This window comes from Rutilus rutilus (genome assembly GCF_951802725.1).
Source record: "Rutilus rutilus genome assembly, chromosome: 24".
Classification (NCBI taxonomy): Eukaryota; Metazoa; Chordata; class Actinopteri; order Cypriniformes; family Leuciscidae; genus Rutilus; species Rutilus rutilus.
The window spans coordinates 6,404,857-6,428,200 of record NC_140228.1 but is presented as its reverse complement, the minus strand read 5'-3'; the positions used below and the strand labels follow the sequence as shown (position 1 = coordinate 6,428,200).

Below are 23,344 nucleotides of genomic sequence, written 5' to 3'. Positions count from 1 at the left end.
ACTGCCTTTAACGCACATACACAAACACACAGCTAATCGCTTCCACATCTTGCGTGAGGAGTTATTTCTGGCTCCTCTGTTCCCAGTGTTTGCATTATCAGAGATACATTTCATGTCAGAGCGGAGCTGGGTTAAGCAGACGCGAAAACTTTATGATATCTTTAATCCATGTTTGCTTTCATGCAAGAATAAAATGAATAAAAACACTCCAAACATTTGCTCTGCATCAGTGCAGGGGGTAACGCATTAAAAGTAACATGAGTTTAGTAATCAGATTACTTTTTTCAAGTAACTAGTAAAGTAACGCATTGCTTTAAAATTTACTGTTACTTTTTCCAAATAAGTAACGCAAGTTACTTTGTTTTTCCATTTATTGACTGACACCTGCACTGATGTGCGGAGACGTCGTGTGCGCTGTGTAAACGTGATGTGAGCAGGCATTTACTCCTCTCACTTGCACAAAAACACATTCAGTACTCCTCAAAATGAATCAAAACAGTGAAACGCAAACGCTGAATATTACACAAACCTGCAATGATTAAAAATGTTAAATTACACAAATATACTTTATGTATTTAATCTCACTTTATTGCTGCTGACCTTCGATGATCCAATTCAACCATATTAATAAGCAAAAATGACTTTAGACTATAATAATAGTATATAAACAATACTAAAATAACACTGGCCTCAAGTCTCTGTAATATCCTGGTCCCTATACATGAATGTTTTTCCATGGCTTATTATATGATCAACAAATTTACCGAAAGGTAATACGCACTAAAGTTTAAAGCCTAACAACACCCTTTAGCCATTTTCATAATATAGCATAATATTGTACATAAGTACATAAATATAATAATAATAAATAATAGTACCTGCAATAATTAACATTTAGAATAAACTGAATGTAAAAAAAAACTATAAACTATAATTCTAATATATATATTTTTTAATAATATGGAAAAATATTAAATATAATTACAATAATATATATTAGTTAATAACATGAATACAATTAATATTATTAATAGTAAAAATTACATGATAAAATATTTAAAACTACATCTCAAGACTGCTGACTTCTTAAATATTAAATCTAAAAACAGTAGAGAGCTGTGCTAACAACAGTAAGGTCACAGGTTTGATAATCAGGCAATGCATGAACTGATTAAGTATCATATTTAATTCATTTAGCATGCAGGCACATGTATCTAAATGTTTAGCATCTTCTAAACACATACAATTGAATGAAAAAAAAGACTCTTTGCTGCATAATCTAAATAAATGTACAGCTCTCATTCATAAAACAGCTGATTATAATCATGCATATGAAATATTCTTGATAGGGTGGTATATGGGTCACCCATCATTATTCCAGTTGAAATCACTGCCCAAACAATATGTTTGACAAATATTTATCTACTAGACTAAATAAGTCAGCAAAGTGAGAGACGCAGTGAGCATGATCTGCAGGGATGACGCTGTAGTTGGACATGGACAGTGCTGAGAAAGACCTACAGTAACTGACCACACACACATGAGCTCATGCCAGAGCAATGCTGCGTCTCAAGGCCACAGGAGCCTCTGCAACATCCTGACTCCACTCACACTCCGTCTCTCGTCTGGCGGTGGAGAGGAACGTCATCCAAAACCTCAGAGGAAACACCACTGCGGCCATTTCTTCTGCTTTTCAAAACAGAGAAAACTGACATGCTTTAATTAGTCTTTCAAAAGTCAACAGAGAGATGAATGATGAATGAAATCTAATATAGTTAATGATACACACAGCCAAGATGTACCAATAAAAAACACAAATTTGATCAATCTCCATCATTTGAAGGCCCCGTTAGAAAGATTCACCTGTTGTGGATGTTTATGAGGCAAAGTGTTCAACTCAGGCCTGAACAACAGAGCGCTGCAGTCATGACTTATTTGTAGGCCAACCCGGAAGTTAGCATCACCCTGGCTGGTTCCCTTTACAATTATGGATTATTGCAAAAAATATGCTCTGTGGTCAACAAAAGTTTACGATTCTTAAACGTTTTGTTCATCATGATAATCTTCACAAATAAGAATTTCGAAGCCTAAACACAATCACCAAAAATAAAGGCTAAATGTAGGCTTCCAATGAACTACATCCCAGTCACACCAAGCGTCTGACAACTCAGTTTTTATTTAATAAACATTTGCCCTGAAAGTTTGAGTTACCAGTTTGCAAGAGCGCGACTCTAAACACAACAAGTGACTAGAAGAGTTTACCTGTTCGGCTGATTAAGTTTAATGTCCCTGACAACCTCTTAGTCTCATTAGCCACTTGCTAACAACCGCCTTTTTCGAGACACAAAACCAGTAAGGTACTTCTCTAGCCTGGGAAAACCCAGACAACTTCCGGCAAATTCAGATTTGCTCTGCAAGTAGTCTGGCAAAGAGCTCATTCAAGCCCATTTTTAATCCATCGAAATCGCGGCACCAATCAGAAACGTTGGGGCGAGCTTTACACGATGACGATCGCTCTGATTGGTTTTAGGTCTATCCAATTGCGCCAGAGGCATTTGAGCGACGTCCGTTGGTGAAGCGCACCAACTTTTAAATGCATTATTATATTGCAAACACATGAGGACAGTCTTCATGAAAGACCCACTGGCACTGGCAGATGAACGTGCTACTACATTTCTCTCCGAAACGGTAGGAAATTAAATTAGATTTAATAGAGGATTTTAACTGTGACAAGATGATTGACAGGGCAGTTTACGTGACAGGACGAACGCGACAGATCCGTCCGATAAAGATGACGAAGTAGTATGTCCCAAAGCTTGCCTACTTTTTTGCTACACATTCAAAAGTAAATACCTTTTCTTCACAAAAAGAGTACATACTTTTATGGCGTAGTGTAACTTAGGCGAATTGGGACGCAGCATATGGTTTTACACGATGACGATCGCTCTGACTGGTTTTAGGTCTATCCAATTGCGCCCAGAGGCGGCCGTTGGTGACGCCCGTTTGGAAATGAGTTATTAATAAAGCTTTGCCAGACCATAACTCAGTTACTACTGAGAATGGTCTGGTTTTAACCAGGCTAGTACTTCTCAGCAGTTCAGCAAGAACTTCTACTGATGTATTTTATGTTGCAGAATAAAACGTGAAAAAAAACTTGAGCTTGTGTTAACCACAGACCTTATTTCAGGCATTTAACCAAAAACTCATTCAAAAAACCCACTGACTGCTAGAATGCTAATGCGTTTCTGGGTTTTGACCTACAAAAATCACTGCAGTACTCTGTACTTCCTGCAAACAAACTTGCGAATACTCGACTTGTACGTAATTTGTGCTCTTGCATCGTAATAAACCCCAGTAGACAAGGGCTAACTCAAACAGTAGTAGGGTTGTGAAATTAACTAATCAATTTATGGACCAAGGTGGAATGCCAATATCTGTTAAATTAGTTTGAATTGTAATTCAGTAAATTCCACTGTAGAGCGTGGCACCAGCAACCACCAAGGACACCGTTTTGATTCCCAGGGAATGCATGAACTAATAAAATACCTTGAATGCAAGCTTTGGATATAAACATCTGCCAAATGCATAAATGTATAAAATGTTATTAAACTCGATATCTCTTCAGGTAGCTATAAAAATGCCAACTTTAACCTACTTAGCAAGAACTTCTAAACTGTTGTTTCACAATAATGGCTGTGGAAGGAGATGGTAATGCTACTTTCTACTATAGCGACTTAAAATATATTGCGTACTTGTTGGTCAGACACATTTCGGAACGCAAACATTTTGACTTTTGCCACTTTACAGGCAAACAATACAAGGACACTAAAGTTAAGAAGGTGTTTGCTTCTTAAAGGAAGCGGAATGCATTCAGTGAAGCTCTAATGCTCAAGTCATCCAAAGGGAAACTGTCCATATCGGAGCTTCACAGGTTGGCAGGTTCACGTCCCGTATTCTCCCTGCCTCCTCTTTCCTTCCCAGTATTGTCCTGCATCCTGTGGACTAGTTCTGCAGCCTGTGCCACAACAGCACCAACAGGGACCAACTGTCTTTACAGCCACTCTGTCACCACAACATTTGTCCGCTAGTCCGACCTGCAGGTTTACGGCTGGGTTCTGTTGTTGTTGAGGCACAGGAAATCCCATTCTGGACTCCAATGTGGTTGATTCAACAACATTTGGGTATAGGCATACTATTAAACCTTAATTAGAAACTACAACCAGGAAAATTTATGCTTCAGGCATCAAGTGTGCTAAAATGTTTATCTTCCACAAGGGGCACTAACTCTCTTCTTCTATGATCAGTTTTCTCTTTCAGGTCATGATTACTGTCATGATGCAGGGTTTGAAGAGAATCTTACTGTGCAATTAAGTTAAGGCCACCCCAAAAATAACAATTCCGGGTTACACTTTATTTTAAGGTGTCATTGTTACAGTGTAATTATATATTTAAGTACTGAGTAATATTAAGCAACTACATGTACTTACTATAGGGTTAAGGTAGGATTTGGTTGAGGGTTATTTGCATGTAATTATGCATTATTTACTGTTATTGCTATGGGAAGTACATGTAACATATGTAACAAGGACACTGTAAAATAAAGTGTTACCCAATTCTGTCATCATTAAGTCACCTTCATGTCGTTACAAAAAAAGATATTCTGAAAAATGTGTTAGTGTTTTTTTCATCCATATAAAAGTCAATGGGGTCCAATGTTGTTTGGGTCGCCAATGTTCCTCAAAATATCTTCTATTGTGTTTCACCACATGAGGGTGATTAAATGACGACAGATATTTAATTTTTGGGTGAACTATCTCTTTAAAGTTCGTTAAAATATTAAGTAAAAAAACCTTTAATTTAAGGGCACAATCATTCTTAAAGGGACAGTTCACCAAAAATGAAAATTCTGTCATTATTTAGCCTACTCACCCTCATGCCATCCCTGATATATATGACTTTCTTTCCTAAGATAAACAAACTAAATTTTAAGGAAAATAATCCATCTCTGTGAGATAATGCAAGAGTGCCAGTTGTTTGGTAGCCTACTTAAAAAACCACACGACCACTTGATGAACTATCCTTTAACTCCATCGTACTCTTGAGATATTTGTTACCATCACTGTAATGCAAGAGTATACGTTTAGTGTACAAATATGTTTCTGTTCATGCACACTACATAGTGAGCCTAGTGACTTTCACGACTCGCGACAGCAAATTTCTGCAATCTTACTTTTGCCAAAAGCACAGGACAACATCATTTGATGGCTCAGTATAGCCTTGAGTTTCATCAAAAGCATTTGAACTGGCTTGACGTGCTGGTCCATTTGTCTGTCACGCCTCACAAAAGACAAACTGCTGATATCGACACCAAAAATGTTTCATATCCTAATAGCGAACAATGTGAAAAATGTGTCAGTGTTTTTTTCATCCATATAAAAGTCAATGGGGTCCAATGTTTTTTGGGTCGCCAATGTTCTTCAAAATATCTTCTATTGTGTTTTACCACATGAGGGTGATAAAATGACGACAGATATTTAATTTTTGGGTGACCTAAAATATTAAGTAAAAAAAAAACACATTTAATTTAAGGGCACAATCATTCTTAAAGGGACAGTTCACCAAAAATGAAAATTCTGTCATTATTTAGCCTACTCACCCTCACGCAATCCCCGATGAATATGACTTTCTTTCCTCACATAAACACAAACTAAATTTTAAGGAAAATAATCCATCTCTGTGAAATAATGCAAGAACGGGTGCCGGTTGTTTGGTAGCCTACTTAAAAAACCACACGACCACTTTTTCATTTTTTGATGAACTATCCTTTAACTCCATCATACTCTTGAGATATTTGTTACCATCACTGTAATGCAAGAGTACACGTTAAGTATGTACAAGTATGTTTCTGTTCATGCACACTACATAGTGAGCCTAGTGACTTTCACGACTCGCGACAGCAAATTTCTGCAATCTTACTTTTGCCAAAAGCACAGGACATCATTTGATGGCTCAGTATAGCCTTGAGTTTCATCAAAAGCATTTGAACTGGCTTGACGTGCTGGTCCATTTGTCTGTCACGCCTCACAAAAGACAAACTGCTGATATCGACACCAAAAATGTTTCATATCCTAATAGCGAACAAGCGATTTACTGACTCTCTTTGCTTTAAAGGGCCCTGTGTGTAAAATAAGGTCAAACAAACTTTAAGTAGCCGGGTTTGCTCTGTTTGATTCGACATACACCGCTCCAGAAAATATATGGCACCAGATTTGAGGTTTTAAAAGAGACATTAACAGCAATTCTACTGGCGACAAGTGCTATTACTGATGGCACCGGCGCAGGAGACGGATTACAGCCTGCAGGGCCAGTGAGAGGGACGCTTTGCGGCCGTACATCTGGGATTGCGTTTAAGTCTCCTTAAACAGTATGCAAGAAGCCAAAACTCTTTTAATTTAAGAGCAATTAAGTGGATCAGAGCCCCGTTCCCACCCCGTCCCGTTTTCCTTGCTTCCCTTTCTCTCCCTCACTCCGTTTTCACCCTTGTTTTATTAGCTATTTCCTCCCTTCCACCAGCGGCGTGAACGCTCACTTTTCCCTAAAAAAGAGCACACTTTCTAACGCTTACATTACATAAACACACATACACAAACACACACACAGGAAGACCACCGGGACGAGGAGGGACCAGGCCGCCCCGCAGAACTGAAGACAGGGGCTGAAGCGTTTCGAGTGCGCCGTGTTGCTCCATTTATGGGCGGTAATTAAAAACATCCAGCGGTAATTTAATAGCGCTCACAAGCCAGAGACACAAAGTCTGCTGGCTTTGCCCTCTGAATAAATAACTTGGAATGGGATCCGTATACAGCTTATTTGTTCTTCTCCTTTCTCTTCAACATGAACATATATATTCTTTGCCTTGTTGCCTTTCCTGACAAAGACAAACTTTAGTATTAAGACATCATGCATGGCTTAACAGACCAATTCATTAAAAAAAATAAGTCAATTATACATATAAAATGCAATTTTTTTTACACCTTAGGTTTGTAAGTTTGACAAATTATATATATACATATAAAACTAAGAGTTTTTTTTATTTAAATAAATAGGTAAATGTGAACTTGTAGACATTCTACAAAGAACTTTAGTGAGTTCCATTTCAATTATGGTGGAACTAGACAAACTGTTTAAAATGCTCAAATCTCCCATTGACTTCCATTGACGGAATGTTCAAATTTGACTATTTAAACTCCAACTGTCAAAAATTCAAATCTAAACAGACACGTAGAATGCCTTTGATCCATCCATCCATCCATCCATCCATCCATCCATCTTGTTTTAAAAAATATATTCCAAGGCACTCACGTAGTTAAGCGTAAAAAGCCTTTAATGAACTGGGCTAAGTCATTAAGATCTGGTTTCACAGACAGGGCTTAGATTAAGCCAGGATTAGTTCAATTCAGAGCATTTAAGAAGATTTTATAAACGCGCCATAGGAAAGAACATTACTGATGTGCATCTTGAGATAAAACAATGGCACTGACATATTTTAAGATATGTCAGCGTAAGTTGCTTTCAGTTAAAACAGATCAAACATGCATGTTAGTCTGAGACTACTTAAACCTGGTCTGTGAAACCTGGGGTAAAAGTGTTTCGGTTTAACACAGCCGTCTTCAGGATTGATTATTTGTTAATCAATCAATCTTCTAATGCTACTAACTTTACGGCGTGGTGCTTTATTGTTCTTCTATAAGCATTACGCCTGCAGCATCATATGGATTACAGCGTGACGTCACAGATTTGATGTCATAGTTTACTTTGCAGCTCGGCAGAGCATTGAGTAAACACACCATCAGACTGTCTCCAGCAGATATTTACAACTGCATCTCATCAGTGGAGAGTGAGAACAGACGACAGGGGGAGATTACAACAGCCACACATGATTTCAATCTAACAGAGGTTCTCACACTCAGGAAAGACCTCATGCATATTAAGTGCAAACTTTTGATACTGTGCAAGTTTTCCTGCTGTCGGCTTGGCGCTGAACAACGACTTTCATTAAGCTATTAAAAACATTATAATGCAATCATGCGGTACATGCTCAAAACTCGTGGTAGTACCAATGAAGACTATTTGTATTGTTCTAAAAATGATTAGCCTATAATCTTTGAAGTATTTACAATGTAAATACCATTTTTATACATTTAAGAGTCTTTCACACTGGCTGACAAAATTGCTCGCACCAATATAAATGAATTACACTGACACATGACTTGTTGGTCACACTTGCCTTGCAAGCTTAATGACAGAGCAATTCAGTTAACATCCGACACACATAAGGTTCTTTCTTTAATAAGGGACTTTTCCTCTCTCAGAAGTGGTTAATTCAGGATGAAAGGTCCCCTTGGACAGAGACAAACCGCTTACAAGTGTCGAGGATAATGCTCCAATTATACACAGCCTGAGACACAAAGACACCATAACATGGCCAAGAGACGACTGCTCTGGTTCCCGCTCTGTCAATGGCTTTCCCTTTGGCAAGGTCAATAAAGCATGTCGCTTTTGGAAACATAAAAATAATGCATTGCTGCACCACTGGGTTACGGATGCAGAGTCAATGCAGTGCGCTCTAGTGATTACAGTCGATATTGCACGCCGAGGATCTTCTGAGAAGAATTTGCAAGGGATGAATGAACCTCATGGCTGAGCATATAGCGCCTCCTAGTGACATACTTAAAATGACAAGTAAAAGCTCAGGTTTGATCATTATAATTCCTGCAGGGGTTTAGCATTGAGCAAGGGTATGATGATGTGACAGTATGTCAACCTCGGTTAATGCAGGAACAGATCAAAGAACACAAACATATTTCTCTTGAAAGACAGATCAATACAACTCTTCAAGATTAAAATGCACTAGCAGCATTCCTGCAGCATGATACTTCACTAAAGTCATCATTCAGATCAGGCTGCTTTTGCTCTGGCATTACTTTACACTCTCTCTCTAGATGTCATTCTGTCCTCAGGTCACACTCACATATCTATAATAGCCTTCATCAGACATTCCTTATCAACCACAGCGACCCCAAAAAGCATTTGGATGCTTAAATCACATTTAAAAGTAGGCTATCTAGGGAGAAAAATGTAACTGGAATGGATAGCAAACATATCAAACCAAGTGGCATTTGTCTTCAAACGCAGCAGGAGCTTTTCACAGATATAAATCCCCTTTTCTGGGACATTTTGCTTTTGCAATACTAGTAGTCACTTTTGACAAACAGAAAGTGTCTAAGCACTTTAAATGTCTGGTAACTGGTACTTTTTATGATTTCAAACCTAGCAAACTTTTTTTTTTTGTGAAATGGTTTCCTTGAAATGTGTGCTTGTGCTGTTTGTCTATAATATGAAATATAAAACCAATCTGAATTTATCTAATGCAATGACATTTGTAATGTGGCTTAAAGGTATAGTGGAGGATTTTCTTTTTCCGGGTGGATCATCAAGACTATTGGTCCTCCTAGTTGTCAATCATTCTGGTGATATGTTTACGTAAGGCCGTCGTACGTGCTCGTCCCTAGGTAGTTTTCGCTTTCTGCGCATGCGCACTTTCAGGTGTATATGTGTGGTGAGCTACGGTTTCAGCCATTCATTGAAGCTCGCCCGTTCTCACCGGGTTTTTTCAAAATGTCTGAGGGTCGCAAGAGAAAAAGTGTCTACGAATTGTATGACAAGAAGAGAAAGGCCTCTGAAGAAAGAAACAAGACCAGAGTGTTTTTGGGATAATATTTCACACGCTGGCGTGCGCTAAAAGCACAGGTTAGGCTTCCCACTGATGCCTCAGTCGCGAAGTTTCTACTCGACAGGTGAAGTTTGGCATGCTATTTGGAGAAATCCATTTAAAATCACTGCTAGTAAAAGTTAATGTAAGCTATGATTAGCGATGCTAGCTCTGGCACAAGTCACGCACTAGGCTCGTGCATGCTCTCTCGTGCACACGTTTAATAGGCGTTACCTCTCGGGAGCAGGTAGAGTGTTGCGCATGTGCATTTTTTCAAGTGGAGAGGGCAGATCTTTTCTAAAATTTGGGAAAATCCTCCACTATACCTTTAAGTTCCTAAATACTTTGTGATTTGATGTTGTGAGGCATGTGCTTATATCTCAATGCACAATAACTTGTATGAAATGTATTTAAAACCACTTGGATTCAAACATTATCCAGCTAAATCTGAAGAACGGAGTATCTTGGATCCAGTGGAAAGAGACTCAGTTTAAGCTCTCTTCTGTCACGTCTAATGATGGACCACCTAAGGCCTAAAACCAAAAGGACAAAACTTATTTCGACAGCAGGACAATGATTGAGAAACATTGCTATGGCATGTAACCATTTATACAAATGTTGTTTCATACAATGACTGAAATATTGCCCCAGCCAAGACATTCAAGCCATTTTACTTACGTAATGTGATGCACTTCTCAGTGAAACACTGAGCAATATTCAACTAGAAAACGTATGTAGGCCAGGACTTGAATTTATCCATATTGATTAGATCATAAAAAGTGTCTCTATATGAAAGGTGGATGAATATGAGAGGGCTTGCTGACATAAGATAAAAAGGAATTTCAGACCGCTAAAAAAAATATAATTTTTGGAATAAAATGCACTAATGAATTGTTCACAAAAACATGCATTGAGAAAGAGAAAGGGTTAAATTTTGTTGTCTTTCTTAATGTTGACTTCAAACAACAAGACATTTTCATTATAATCTCAATCTATCACAACTAAGTGTAGTCAACTACATCTAACAAGCAAACAAAAGTACATTTACTGAAACTGAAAGATAAATATACACTTCCAAGATACACCTTTGTACTTTATCTTCCTCTAAAGGGTGTATATTTGTACTTAAAGTCCTGGTTTCACAAAAAGTTTTAGATTTTTAGATTCTATTTTTAGATTTTAGATCTTTAGATTTTTTTAAATGTTCTTCAGAAACTGGTTCTTTTAAGAACTTTTTACTGAAAGTTTTTTTGGGGGGAAATCCAGAAGTTCTTCTATGGCATCGTTGTGAAAACCCCCCTCTGGAACCAGTGAATGCACAAGCTAAATGTGGTGTGGTAAATAAAACAATTATTTCAACGCATCTTTTTAATATTACTTCCACAAATACTTCAACAAGACATCCTGCAAAAAATGACCAGAGTAAGAACCAAGTGTGTTCCACAATGTTTGTTTTATTATTCTGAACATATCCCCGGTGTCACATATTCAACTTAATTTGATTATACGTCTTTAAAAAAAAGAAAAAAAAGAAAGAAAAACATGAAGAGGGAGAAAAAAAAAAAAAAAATTCCTTAGATGCATTACAGGGTGATTTCATTTGTGGCTCTGAAAATGTAGAGACCGTAAGAAAATTGCCACTACATATATTAATTAGCACGATAACTGCCTATTAGTTTTTGCTAATGAAGACTTCAATAAAAAGGTCGTAGCCAACTGAAGCATAAATGAACAACAGCACAACAAACCCCCACCATTCACTGGAATTACAATTTAATTCAATGATTAACTCTGTTAGAGTACCTAAGGATTACAGCAGTGCTTCTAACGTTATAATTACTGAAGTGCTAGTTGGTGTCGTAATGAAAGCTACAGAACAGCATGCCGTTTGCAGTTACAGGTGTGGAGTCGTAAAGCACTGTGGTTAAGCGAGGGCAAGCGTACAGCAAATCTTATCATTAACACACAAATCAGTGATTCCTAATGAAGACACCCTACCTTCAAACTCACTTGTAAATGATTTTCACAGTACGTCACCTTACGAAGTGTGTAAAACGTTCAAACGCATCCGATAAACTTGTGATGAGCAATTCAAATGTTACGTATCACAACACACACTTACGTTTAGTTACCTTGCAGTGATATGAGGTCAATGGGAGCTAGGTTTGCTGTATAAAATTAATCTATCACTGTAAAAATAAGGCTGCGTCATTCAAAACGATGCAAAACAGCGAGTCGGACACTCTCCGTATCCCGTCCCTGAATGGCAAGGGTTTGCTGCTTTATTCGTACAGTAACATCTCAGCGTATATTTCCGCAGCGTGTGATGGACTCGTGTACAAACAGAGTCTGACAGCGGGTTGGAGAGTCACACTTTAATGCACCCGACAGATCCCTGCGCACGGCTTGATTTCAGAACAAGAACAGAGCATCCGTTTACAACACGCTGAAACAAACTGCGATTGTGTCAAATACAGACATTAAAAATAAAAACCGAACAGAAGAGAAAGTCTACTAGAAGACTACAGGCACACTTTTAGGACCCTTAACGTTTTTGTCAGTGAGGGGTTCAGATTCACACACAAAAAAGTTCTTTAAACGTTAACTTACAACTTACTCAGTTTCTTTTTTTTTTTTTTAAATAAGCATGCCATCGTTTATGCATCCTAATTTTGGTGTCCCATTACTTTAACTTAAAAATGAACAGATCTGTATAAACCTCACCTAGCATGCCTTCTTTCTGCGTCTATGCTGACAGGATTCGGTTCATCAACATAAAGCTTGTGGTCGATGTAAATGTAACTGGAAGAGAGAGATTTGTGCACTCTTGATTTCAAAACAGAACTGAACATGGTGCCACACAATATAAGCATTTTCTTTTCCTTTGCTTCTCAAGCTAAACTATTCGAAATGTCCAATTGTGCTCCTGCAGCGGAGACTGTTTTGAGTGTGGAGTGAGCAATAGATTTGTTTTTTTTCTTTTTCTAAGAGAGTAAGGTTTAAGACAGAGGGTCATAACAATCATTTACAATTAATTGCTGTACGTCTGTCCTTCCGGCGGTTGAGGAAGCTTCATATTCTCTTTGGACATCATAAGACGCCTTAGCTCTTGAAGAACGACTTTAATGCTATATGAGTTTTGCCATTTTGCTAGAATTGGTATGCTACGTGCATCCACCTGAAACAAAAAGAGACAGAAAGAAAGGGAGGGGGACATGCAGAAATGAGTTAGATGATTTAAGATTCAAGAGTCAATTTGCATTGCACAAATCATGTCACAAAATTAAATAAAAAATAAACAGGATGTATTAAAGAAATGTTTTTTGGGGGGGTTTAATACAAGTTCAAATCTGTCAACAGCATTTGTGACAATTTCAATTTGTTCCTCAGTTATAAAAAAGAAAGAACGGTGGTTATAGTAACCCACAATAAAAATACTCGAGTCGGACGGTAAACATTGAATAAAATACGCAGTTTTAAAAGCCGTAAGATTTAAACATTGTACTTGTTGGTAGGAAACTCATTATTATATTGGTAGCACAATCAAAAGTTCATTTGGCGAGAAAAAAAGTCCCATCTGAACTAAAAAAGACCAGTTTCACATTTCTGTTTTCAGACTAACCTGGTTAACTTATATATAGGGTTACTGTAAGTGTGATATTTGCATAAAAAAAACTGAAGGATGAGACAAAACTATTGTGAGTGCTAATCAAAATATGCCACAAATGCAATCGATACAGCTCAACTCCAACTATGGTCTTAGAAGAGATTTTCTTGAAAAGAAAATTTACCAACAAGCTAAAAAGGAAAAAATAGTAACAGTTTAAAGGGATACTCCACTTTTTTTGGAAATAGGCTCATTTTACAACTCCCCCAGAGTTAAACAGTTGAGTTTTACCGTTTTCGAATCCATTCAGCCGATCTCCGGGTCTGGCGGTACCACTTTTAGCGTAGCTTAGCATAGATCATTGAATCGGACAGGACCATTAGCATTTCTCTCAAAAAAATGACCAAAGAGTTTCGATATTTTTCCTATTTAAAACTTGACTCTTCTGTAGTTACATCGTGTACTAAGACCGACGGAAAATGTAAAGTTGCGATTTTCTAGGCTGATATGACTAGGAACTATACTCTCATTCCCGCGTAATAATCAAGAAACTTTTCCGTCGGTCTTAATACACGATGTAACTACAGAAGAGTCAAGTTTTAAATAGGAAAAATATCGAAACTCTTCGGTCATTTTTTTGAGAGAGATGCTAATGGTCTTGTCCGATTCAATGATCTATGCTAAGCTACGCTAAAAGTGGTACCGTCAGACCCGGAGATCGGCTGAATGGATTCGAAAACGGTAAAGCTCAACTGTTTAACTCTGGGGGAGTTGTAAAATGAGCCTATTTCCAAAAAAAGTGGAGTATCCCTTTAAACTAGAAAAGTAAAGTGGTTGAAGTCATTGTAATGACATGCAAAAAAAATCTAACTCTTCCTATATCCAGGGATCTTACACATTTTCCATTTCAAAAGGCTCAAATTTCCAAACCTCTCTGTAGATTTTTCAGACCATATTTAACATAAATGGTTCTTACAGCATTATATTTGGTATATAGTACAGTGATCTGTAAATATTTTTTATTGGTTGTCTCAAAGTGATACCATGCTCTTATATCTAAAACGTTTTGATCTGACACATCGGTTTGATGCTGTAAATGTGGTTTGATGTGGCATGATCACCAAACAGCCTGAGTGAAGTTCAAAAGAGACTCACGAAAAAGACAGTTTTGGGAAATGAAAATGTGCGCCTTGAATTCAGTCATGTTCGACAATCCCTAAATGATCACTAAACTTTTGCCATTTAAACACGGAGCTTGAATGATAAACGTATTTTTAGAAATACATAATTTCTAAAAATTCTTAATTGTAGAAGCCTTTATTTTTTTCCATACTTATCCAGACCTGGAAATTACTCATCAAGTTGCATACTTTTCCAAACTGCGTAGGAACCCTGCGTAACACTTCTCCACTTAAGGGATCGGAGTGACGCTAATCAAAATGACCAATAAAAAAAATGATCAAACAGGCCTAAATCTCCTGATGTGCCAGATGATTACGTTTGATCATGACTATAAAGTTTAGGGTAGCTTGGGGTAAGATGTGTCACTCGATGAAACTATTTCCAATGCTTCCTTCTCATTTCAGTTGAAAACAGGCATCCTTATATAATTAGCTGTATGTGTTTGTTTTACTTTTATTTAATTTTTTACTTGCCTAGAGGTATATTTATGTGACAGAGCTGTTTGTTTCAACCAATTAGCTTGCAAAATGACAGCATTTTGGTCTGGGATTTAGTTCATCTTACACCAATATACCCTCCACTTGGGCAAACAGCACAAAGATCTTAATTCTACATCCAACAGACTATCGCATATTTGGACCGATCATTAAGAAAAACACACAGAAGAGAATTAAAAAAAATATATCAATCCTCTGTGGTGCAATAAACCGTTTAATTTTCTGTGGCTCCTTTTGTAGTCGGTCTCCAGCTGAATCTCATTAGACATGTTTGAGATACATTATTGGTTCTGCTTAGGCAGGCACAGTGAGAAACGTCCCTCCTCTGCAGTACTGATGTGACTCGAGTGACTCTTTTCTGCATCCGTGTGAAAATAACTGCAGCGTCACATTTCTCTAGTTTGCAGTAAAATGATCTCAAACGTAACAGACAACACGCAGGGTACAATAACACTCAAAACAGTCAGTTATAAAAAATGATTCAACTTACCATCCCATTGGAATTATTTATTCCATTCATGCTAATTTTTGTAACAAATCTAACATTCGGTGGTAATTCGGGATATTTAGGTCCGCACTCCACTTTCAGGCTGTATATCCTGTTTTCGTAATTAGTCTGAGAAATAAGGAAAAAGTCAAAGGTTAAAGCCGAAATGGCAAACGGAACATGAAAGTGAGAGGATAACAAACACATCGACTCATCAAAGAGAATAGACCTACACAACTCGAAGAAAAAAAATACCACACTTCACATGCTGACGTAATGTTTTTCAGTATTCTACACGATGATGGACTACAGACGGAAACACATCTCACTTAACTTTCAGTTTTAAATGATGGTCTATCAAGCAGAAAGGAATTTACCAATTTTATCCACTCAAAATTACCTTGTATTTTCATGCTAGCTGAATAGTTTTGATGCAAAAGAAATCTGAACCAATTCTGTTTAGCAAAATACAAGGCTATATGTCTTTATCTAAAAAATTGTCTGTTTGATAACACTATTATTATGGAGAATCTTAATGAGTAGTTCATATTCCACCTCAAAATCAACACCGATTAAATTTAATTATATGAATAAAGATTATTTGCACAGTGACATTATTTTCATAACAATTCCGCTTAAAGGGATACTCCACTTTTTTCGGAAATAAGCTCATTTTACATCTCCCCCAGAGTTAAACAGTTGAGTTTTACCGTTTTAGAATCCATTCAGCCGAACTCCGGTTCTGACGGTACCACTTTTAGCATAGCTTAGCACAGATCATTGATTCTGATTAGTCCAGTAGCATTTCTTTCAAAATGACCAAAAAGTTTCAATATTTTTCCTATTTAAAACTTGACTCTTCTGTAGTTAAAACGTGTACTAAGATCGACGGAAAATGAAAAGTTGCGATTTTCTAGGCTGATATGGCTAGGAACTACTCTCATTCCAGCGTAATAATCAAGGAACTGTGTGTCTGTACCATGGGTGCAGCAGGCGTAATGATATGACGCAGCGCCTGAAAATAGTCCCCAGCTCGGTAACTTCTTCCAACGTGACCGGGACTAAGTTTGTCTAACCTATTAGACCTATTTTCAGGCGCTGCGTCATATCACTACGCCTGCTGCACTCATGGTACAGCCGCACAGTTCCTTGATTATTACGCTGGAATGAGAGTAGTTCCTAGTCATATAGGCTTAGAAAATCGCAACTTTTCATTTTCCGTCGATCTTAGTACACGGTTTAACTACAGAAGAGTCAAGTTTTAAATAGGAAAAATATTTAAACTCTTTGGTCATTTTGAAAGAAATGCTACTGGACTAATCAGAATCAATGATCTGTGCTAAGCTATGCTAAAAGTGGTACCGTCAGACCCGGAGTTCGGCTGAATGGATTCTAAAACGGTAAAACTCAACTGTTTAACTCTGGGGGAGATGTAAAATGAGCTTATTTCCGAAAAAAGTGGAGTATCCCTTTAAAGGTATAGTGGAGGATTTTTTTACTTCCGGGTGGATCACCTATACTATTGGTCCTCCTATTTGTCAATCATTCTGGTGAATCAATCAAACTTTTCAAAAAGTGGAGAGGGCGGGTCTTATCTAAAATTTGGAAAGATCCTCCACTATACCTTTAATTCTCATTACTGTAGAGTAGGGCTGGGCGATACAGGGCAAAAAAAATTATCACGATAATTTTTTTATATCATTCGATATCGATAATTATCACGCTAAATGTCAAATCTTTATTTATTTCAAGTTTAAAGGCAGATTTGTGCTCCTAAGCGAAAGCTGTAGAAACCAGAGCGTTAATTGTGGTTTTAAACGACTCTTTATGGTCAGAACATATCATGACAAACACTTGCCAAACAGGTGAACATTTCACAAATCTGAGGTAGAACATTCAAACATTTGTCATTTTTTCTTAAAAAAATAAATAGCTTGACAGAAAAATGTATTTCTTAGTTTCTGCATGTGCTAATTTTTACTTGAAAAATGTAATATTCTGACTGTTTGAGTTTTATTAAAATGAACCACAAACAGTCATCCAGTATCATGCATTTAGATCATGATAACCACAGATAAAACCAGGCATAGCCTGTAGCACCTCACTATCATGGCAAAATGTAACTTTATGGTTTCTATGCTATTTGTATAAAAAAAACAGTAGCCTAAATACATTATTAAATACTGTAATTATATCCCATTAGTCCTTTAATACAATTTCTACATTAATAATATAATACTATTCAATATGTATATCCCACATTTCATGGTTCAGTTAATATTACTAGGCTAACGTTACAGTAACGTTAAATCCATGGTAAATGATGGCAATTTGTAGACGGAAAAGCCTTCTGCGCACAGTGTTTCTCCTGTTTGTCAGCGCTGTTTCATCTGCCTTTAAACTGGTTTAAATCACGGAGACATTTGTGTACTTCACTGAATTCAAGCGCTTCTCACTGGATCTCGTGACCGAGACCGATCAGAGTAAACGCATCTGCTGTAGCAGAGAACGTCTAATGAGGGGAGAAGTGCCACTCAATAAACTTCCGGTTGCAGTTCCACTCTTGTTCCATATGAGGGCGCTCACATGACGAGTGCAGAATGAATGGAGGTCTATGGAGCTATACCGCTCAAAATCCACTTTTCTTAGGATATAATTTTTTGTCTAGTAATTTGAATGTTGTTTTCGAAAGGGGATGCAAAGAAATTACACATTGCTGGGTGTTAGATTTTTTAGAGTCACTTATTTGCTTTAAAAAGTCTTTCAAAATGTCATTAGCAGAATGCTAGCGTGTTATGGGCAACAACAACTCAACCTGTAAGAAATCGAAAAGAAATAAGTAGTCGTTCATTCAACTTTCGACCTAAAACCCATGTTGAACTTGCAAAACCTACAATCAAATCTGAGATTTCTCAACGGCAATCGGGTGAGGGAGACAAATTTAGCCGTCTAGCCCCATTGACTCCCAGTCATTTTGCACTCATGGCGAGCGCCCCCCAGTGGAACTCTGATTGGAACTACAACCAATAGGACTTAATAGGGCGTTGGAGTGAACAGGCTTTCCGTGGACGGGCTTTGGGCTGTAGTGAGCTCGCGCTGCCGTTTGGACTTTGAGCCGAGCGGATAAATGGTCCGTGTGGCACGCGGTTCAAATGAGTTTAGTTTAGGGCTGCACGATTTGGGGAAAATGTCATATTGCGATAATAGAGGTCAATATTGCGATTGCGATATGCGATATAATAAACAAATGGTTTCATGAGTCAACTTGCTTGGTTCTCAAGGAAAATAAATGCACACAAAGATTAGTGATAATCTGCCTAAAGAAAAAAGTTCTTTAGTCTTTATTTTGTATTATTTATTTAATATTGATTAAATATGGAAAAAGCAATAACATTGGACGAACCAGGTGCATTGTTTAAAGTGTTATAGCACATGTGCTAATTTTCAACACCTGTCCATAGGGGGCTTTTAAAAGTCAATTTCAAAATACTAAAATTTTCAAAAGTAAAAAGCTTGTGCTTTTGTATGATATCACAATGATGCCATCTCGGTTTCTTGTCAAATATCTTAATTGCCTGTTTATATAGAGAAGTGACTGGTTTCAGAGTGTACGCTGATGTTTGTGACAAGAGCAGTGAGTGTTTTTCTCTGTTCCTTGTTTTTCCTTGATTAACTGTAGCGACAGATATAATTAGTAGCTACTGTGTACTGTCCCTTTAAGACCAGCTGCTGTCAGAGACGCGGATCTCATACGCTCCTCATTCTCTCGCGAGTCAGAACTCTTAACGTTCATCATAAGACTAATCTTATGTTATGAAGATACTCGACAAAAAGACATTTTGGCATAATTGTGTGTGTTATTGTTCGTTCAAGCTCGAAAGAGAACTGTATTCTGGCATGCTGTTTTGTGCGCACGCACAATATTATTGCGAGTCTTTCTGTGTGTCACAGGCAGCGCGTTCATTTTGGCATAGGCTACATGTGTGTTGTTCGTTCTACCGCGAAAGAGAACTTGATACTGGCGCGCGTCTATCAGTGGGTCGTGTGTGTGTGTGTGTGTGTGTGTCAGGAGGACATTCACTGACTGACAGCGCATTCTTTTTTGTCTTATCGCGCATGAATGGTTTAAAAGCATTTGCATGAATAAGAGCGGGACCAAAGGATGCCAAAAATTAACAGATGCTGCATTTATAGGCTTATTTGTTTATTTAATATAAAATCGCAGCATTTTGCGTCATATAATCGCGTAGGCTTGACATTGCGATTGCGATACGATTAATCGTGCAGCACTAGTTTAGTTACGCTTTGGCGCATAAACATTATCGAACATTTATCGAACTCTTGATATCGTTTTATCGAGAAAAAATATATTGCGATAATTATCGTTATCGTTTTATCGCCCAGCCCTACTGAAGAGTGAAAACAATTATTTTATTAAAATCAGCATAAATTTAATTTATAACAAAAGTGCTTCATTGTCATGAAAGTAATGTCATTGCAAATGGTGCTAAAATATGAATTATTATCTTTATCCAAAATGTATATTCTCTATAATTTTCAGGTGAAATGTGACCTAGACAGGTTTCATTAAGCAAATTAAACAAAAGCACAGTATACCACGTAGCCAGAAGCAGGCCATATTTCCAGCCCAATAAATAATGCTGCCAGTTTGAACAAATATATAAACCACTAAAGAAGGTTTCTGCTGCTTTTCATGGCATGCATCTTTATCTTTAATCTACACCGTCAGCTGTCATGCGTCAGGCTGGATAGTATGAAGGCGTGCTGTTTACTACTGTCCAAGATTTCAGTCACGCTATAAAATAGTTTGACAGCGGAAACGCAAAAAAAAAAAAAGAGAAGCAGCCTGATTTCTCAACACGACATTTGAAGAATGTAATAATTTTGTCAGACGAGTCATCCGTATCATTGTCATTTAACTGCTACATAAACATGGTTAAACAGCGGACATACTCGTGCAGGTCCGATGATCATGCCCGTCCACCGTGTGAGAGTCATATCCTCATCATCCTCCAGACCCCAGCTCACTGTCCCATCACCGACACCCTTCTGTCCTTCCTCAAGCTCTTCCAACAAACGAAAATTGCGAGGGACTTTAACTCCTGCAAGAACACAAAGACAATTCATTAAAGGCAGTGCCTCTCGGACTAGTCGGTGAAACTCTGTGTCTGCAGCTGGGTGGAGATTTTTTGACATGTTTAAAATATTTTCGATGAAGAATACAAGAGTTGGAAAAATGTATTATAATTACACATGCAGTTTTTAAGAGCTCGTATTAAAGGTGCTCTAAGCGATGTTGGGTGACGTCACTTCTTGTTGACGTTCGAAGTATCGTCAGACAAAACGGAGGCTAGCTCGACCCTCCCTCCCTCCTCCTCCTCATCCCGTCCGTGCTTTTCCGATGTAAATTCGGGATTTCCCGCGTTCCTTCCCCTTTTTCCCTCTTCTTTGCTATTTGTTCATCGGATCGTCGTCTCATTGGTCGTGTGTCGGCCATATCAAAATTCAAGAGAATATAATTCTAACGTTAGTCGTTGTTAGGACATCTCTCCTCTAGCTAACTTCCCTCTTCTCCACTCCCCACACCCCCCTTCATGTGCACGCGCACTAACCCCCCAACCCCCACCCCCAAATCATTCTTGTCGGTTATTGGCTGAAACACTGTTTGTTATGTTTCGTGGTCCAGGCTGGGCCAGTTTGTTTTTGTTGCCGTTTGTGGAGCCTGTGGTGTCTACAGAGACTGCGTTTTTTTACAGTGTGTTCAGGGGATAGACAGCTAGCGGATAGTGAGGAGATGTTTGCTGTATGTGACAAAAAATGTTTCGGCCTCAAAAACACGTGACATCGCTTATAGCACCTTTAATTATAAAATTCCCTAACATTTTTAAAAGTAAAAACAGAATTGAACGAGGCAGGATAGTAAGGTGAATCTTTACTTTAATTTCACAGTTTTTTGTATATTTTTACAAACATTTCAGACAGTTGCGTTTTCATTTAATATGAAACCAACATATGTTTTCCTTTATTCGTGGATGAGCAAAACCTCTTATTTGAGGTACATCTGATGTGTATTTGATGCACTGGCTGGGAAAACAATTTGATTAAATTCTTTTTCAAACAAAACAATGACTGTATGAGGGATCTCACTGTCTTCTTCAATCCTCATAAACAGAATAAAACAGAACCGGCTGATCAGCCAGAGACAAAAAAACTAATTATGTAACTAAGCACATTTAAGTGCATGTCACACAAAATCTGTGCAGTTTCAAATATAACATGTTAATAAACTGCATTTCAACACTGATTAGCGTACTTCATAGATACTCCAGCGTTGACAAAGTGGATGTAGGAGATTTGCAAGTTCAGGTGAGAGTCTAAAGGAAAGACTAAATCACTCATCCGTGAATGATTCAGGAAATGACACCCATTCTCTCTCATGGTTTCTCACTTCCTCAAAATCTCAAGGCCAAGACGAATAACTCAATATATTTCTGACAAAAGATCGCCTGATGCATCTGACCTTAAAATAATGTGAACATACACATTTTAAACTTCATTTACATGCATCTTATTCTGTGTCAAGATGTGCAACTGTGTGCAAATGCGTGCAAATGCAATGCAATCTTCTCGAAAGATCCAAGTTAACATTTTAAATACATGTTTAAGATGTGCTGTGCTTTCCATATAAACTCTAAAAATGTAATTTGAAATTAATAAATGAGATCTGCTCTAATTTGCAGCTACATTCAATAGTAAACAATTGAATTTCTCAAATTATCTGAGATTTAATGCGTTTAAAGGTCTCCTTGAGTTTATATGTATAAATCAGCCCCTCATAAACTCTAAACGTCATGTATATTATTATGAAATGGCTTTACACGAGAGTGTAAATGAGTGTGTTTATATATATATATATATATATATATATATATATATATTACACAATCATTACGCACTTTTCCATATACTTATTATCTTTAAAAGGTTTAAATGACTATGTGAAGCTGGTTTAACCTGCTCAGGTTCTGGTTTGACACATAATTAAACATCAGTTAAAGGCCCGTTTTGTCACGGCACTGGACGGAACCAGCAGCAGCACGCGCGTCAATGCTCCGCCTCGCCTCACATTTGCACCGATACACCCGCCCAACTGCAACATACAGCATTTTATCAATGCCTCGGTACCCTATAAATACACAGTTATTCTCGATGTGTGCCTATATTATTCATTAGCTGAGAACATAAAATAAATCTGATGTTATTTTTAAACTACAAGTCTGTTTGTGGGCCGTTAGCTCGATGCTAACACACACACACACACACAGTTCAAACTGCACACAGGTCTGTTAAGTGAAGTAAATAAAGGCATTTGAGCACGGGAAACCTCTCGGATAATGCATATGGGATTGTGAAGCATGTGCTTGGCGCTTCAGGTTTTAAAAAACGGCCGCGGAGGACCGCGAGGGTTGAGGAGATTGTGAGACTAACCTGAGGAGGCCGCCATCTTCTTCTGCCCGAATCCAAAAGCATACGCAAGCGTGACGTCGACGGGTCATGTGACTAATGCGCGCAGTGCTGTAGTAAGATGAGGGGTGTGGCTCCACTGCGAAGATTTTTTTAAATATATAATTTATATGACAGAATTATATCACCGTGTAACATTTAAAGCCATTTAAGTTAAGTTTAAGTAATTTAACTATTATGTCTTTAACATGTTGTCATGTTTTAGGTGGAGAAAATGCTTTAATTGGTAACGTGGTAATTTGTTAATCTCAGTC

The 23,344-nt window shown here is 37.7% G+C and overlaps 1 protein-coding gene across 1 annotated transcript; it reads right to left on the bottom strand.

Annotated features, from left to right (window-relative positions):
- Positions 1-11,206: 11,206 nt before the first annotated feature.
- ube2v2 (ubiquitin-conjugating enzyme E2 variant 2) lies at positions 11,207-23,160 on the bottom strand. Its single transcript, XM_084399128.1, has 4 exons — positions 23,055-23,160; positions 20,520-20,668; positions 15,549-15,674; positions 11,207-12,950 (listed from the first exon to the last, which is right to left on the bottom strand). Exons 1-4 carry the CDS (start codon positions 23,068-23,070, stop codon positions 12,804-12,806), a joined length of 438 nt encoding a protein of 145 aa, XP_084255254.1. The 5' UTR covers positions 23,071-23,160; the 3' UTR covers positions 11,207-12,803.
- Positions 23,161-23,344: the final 184 nt, after the last annotated feature.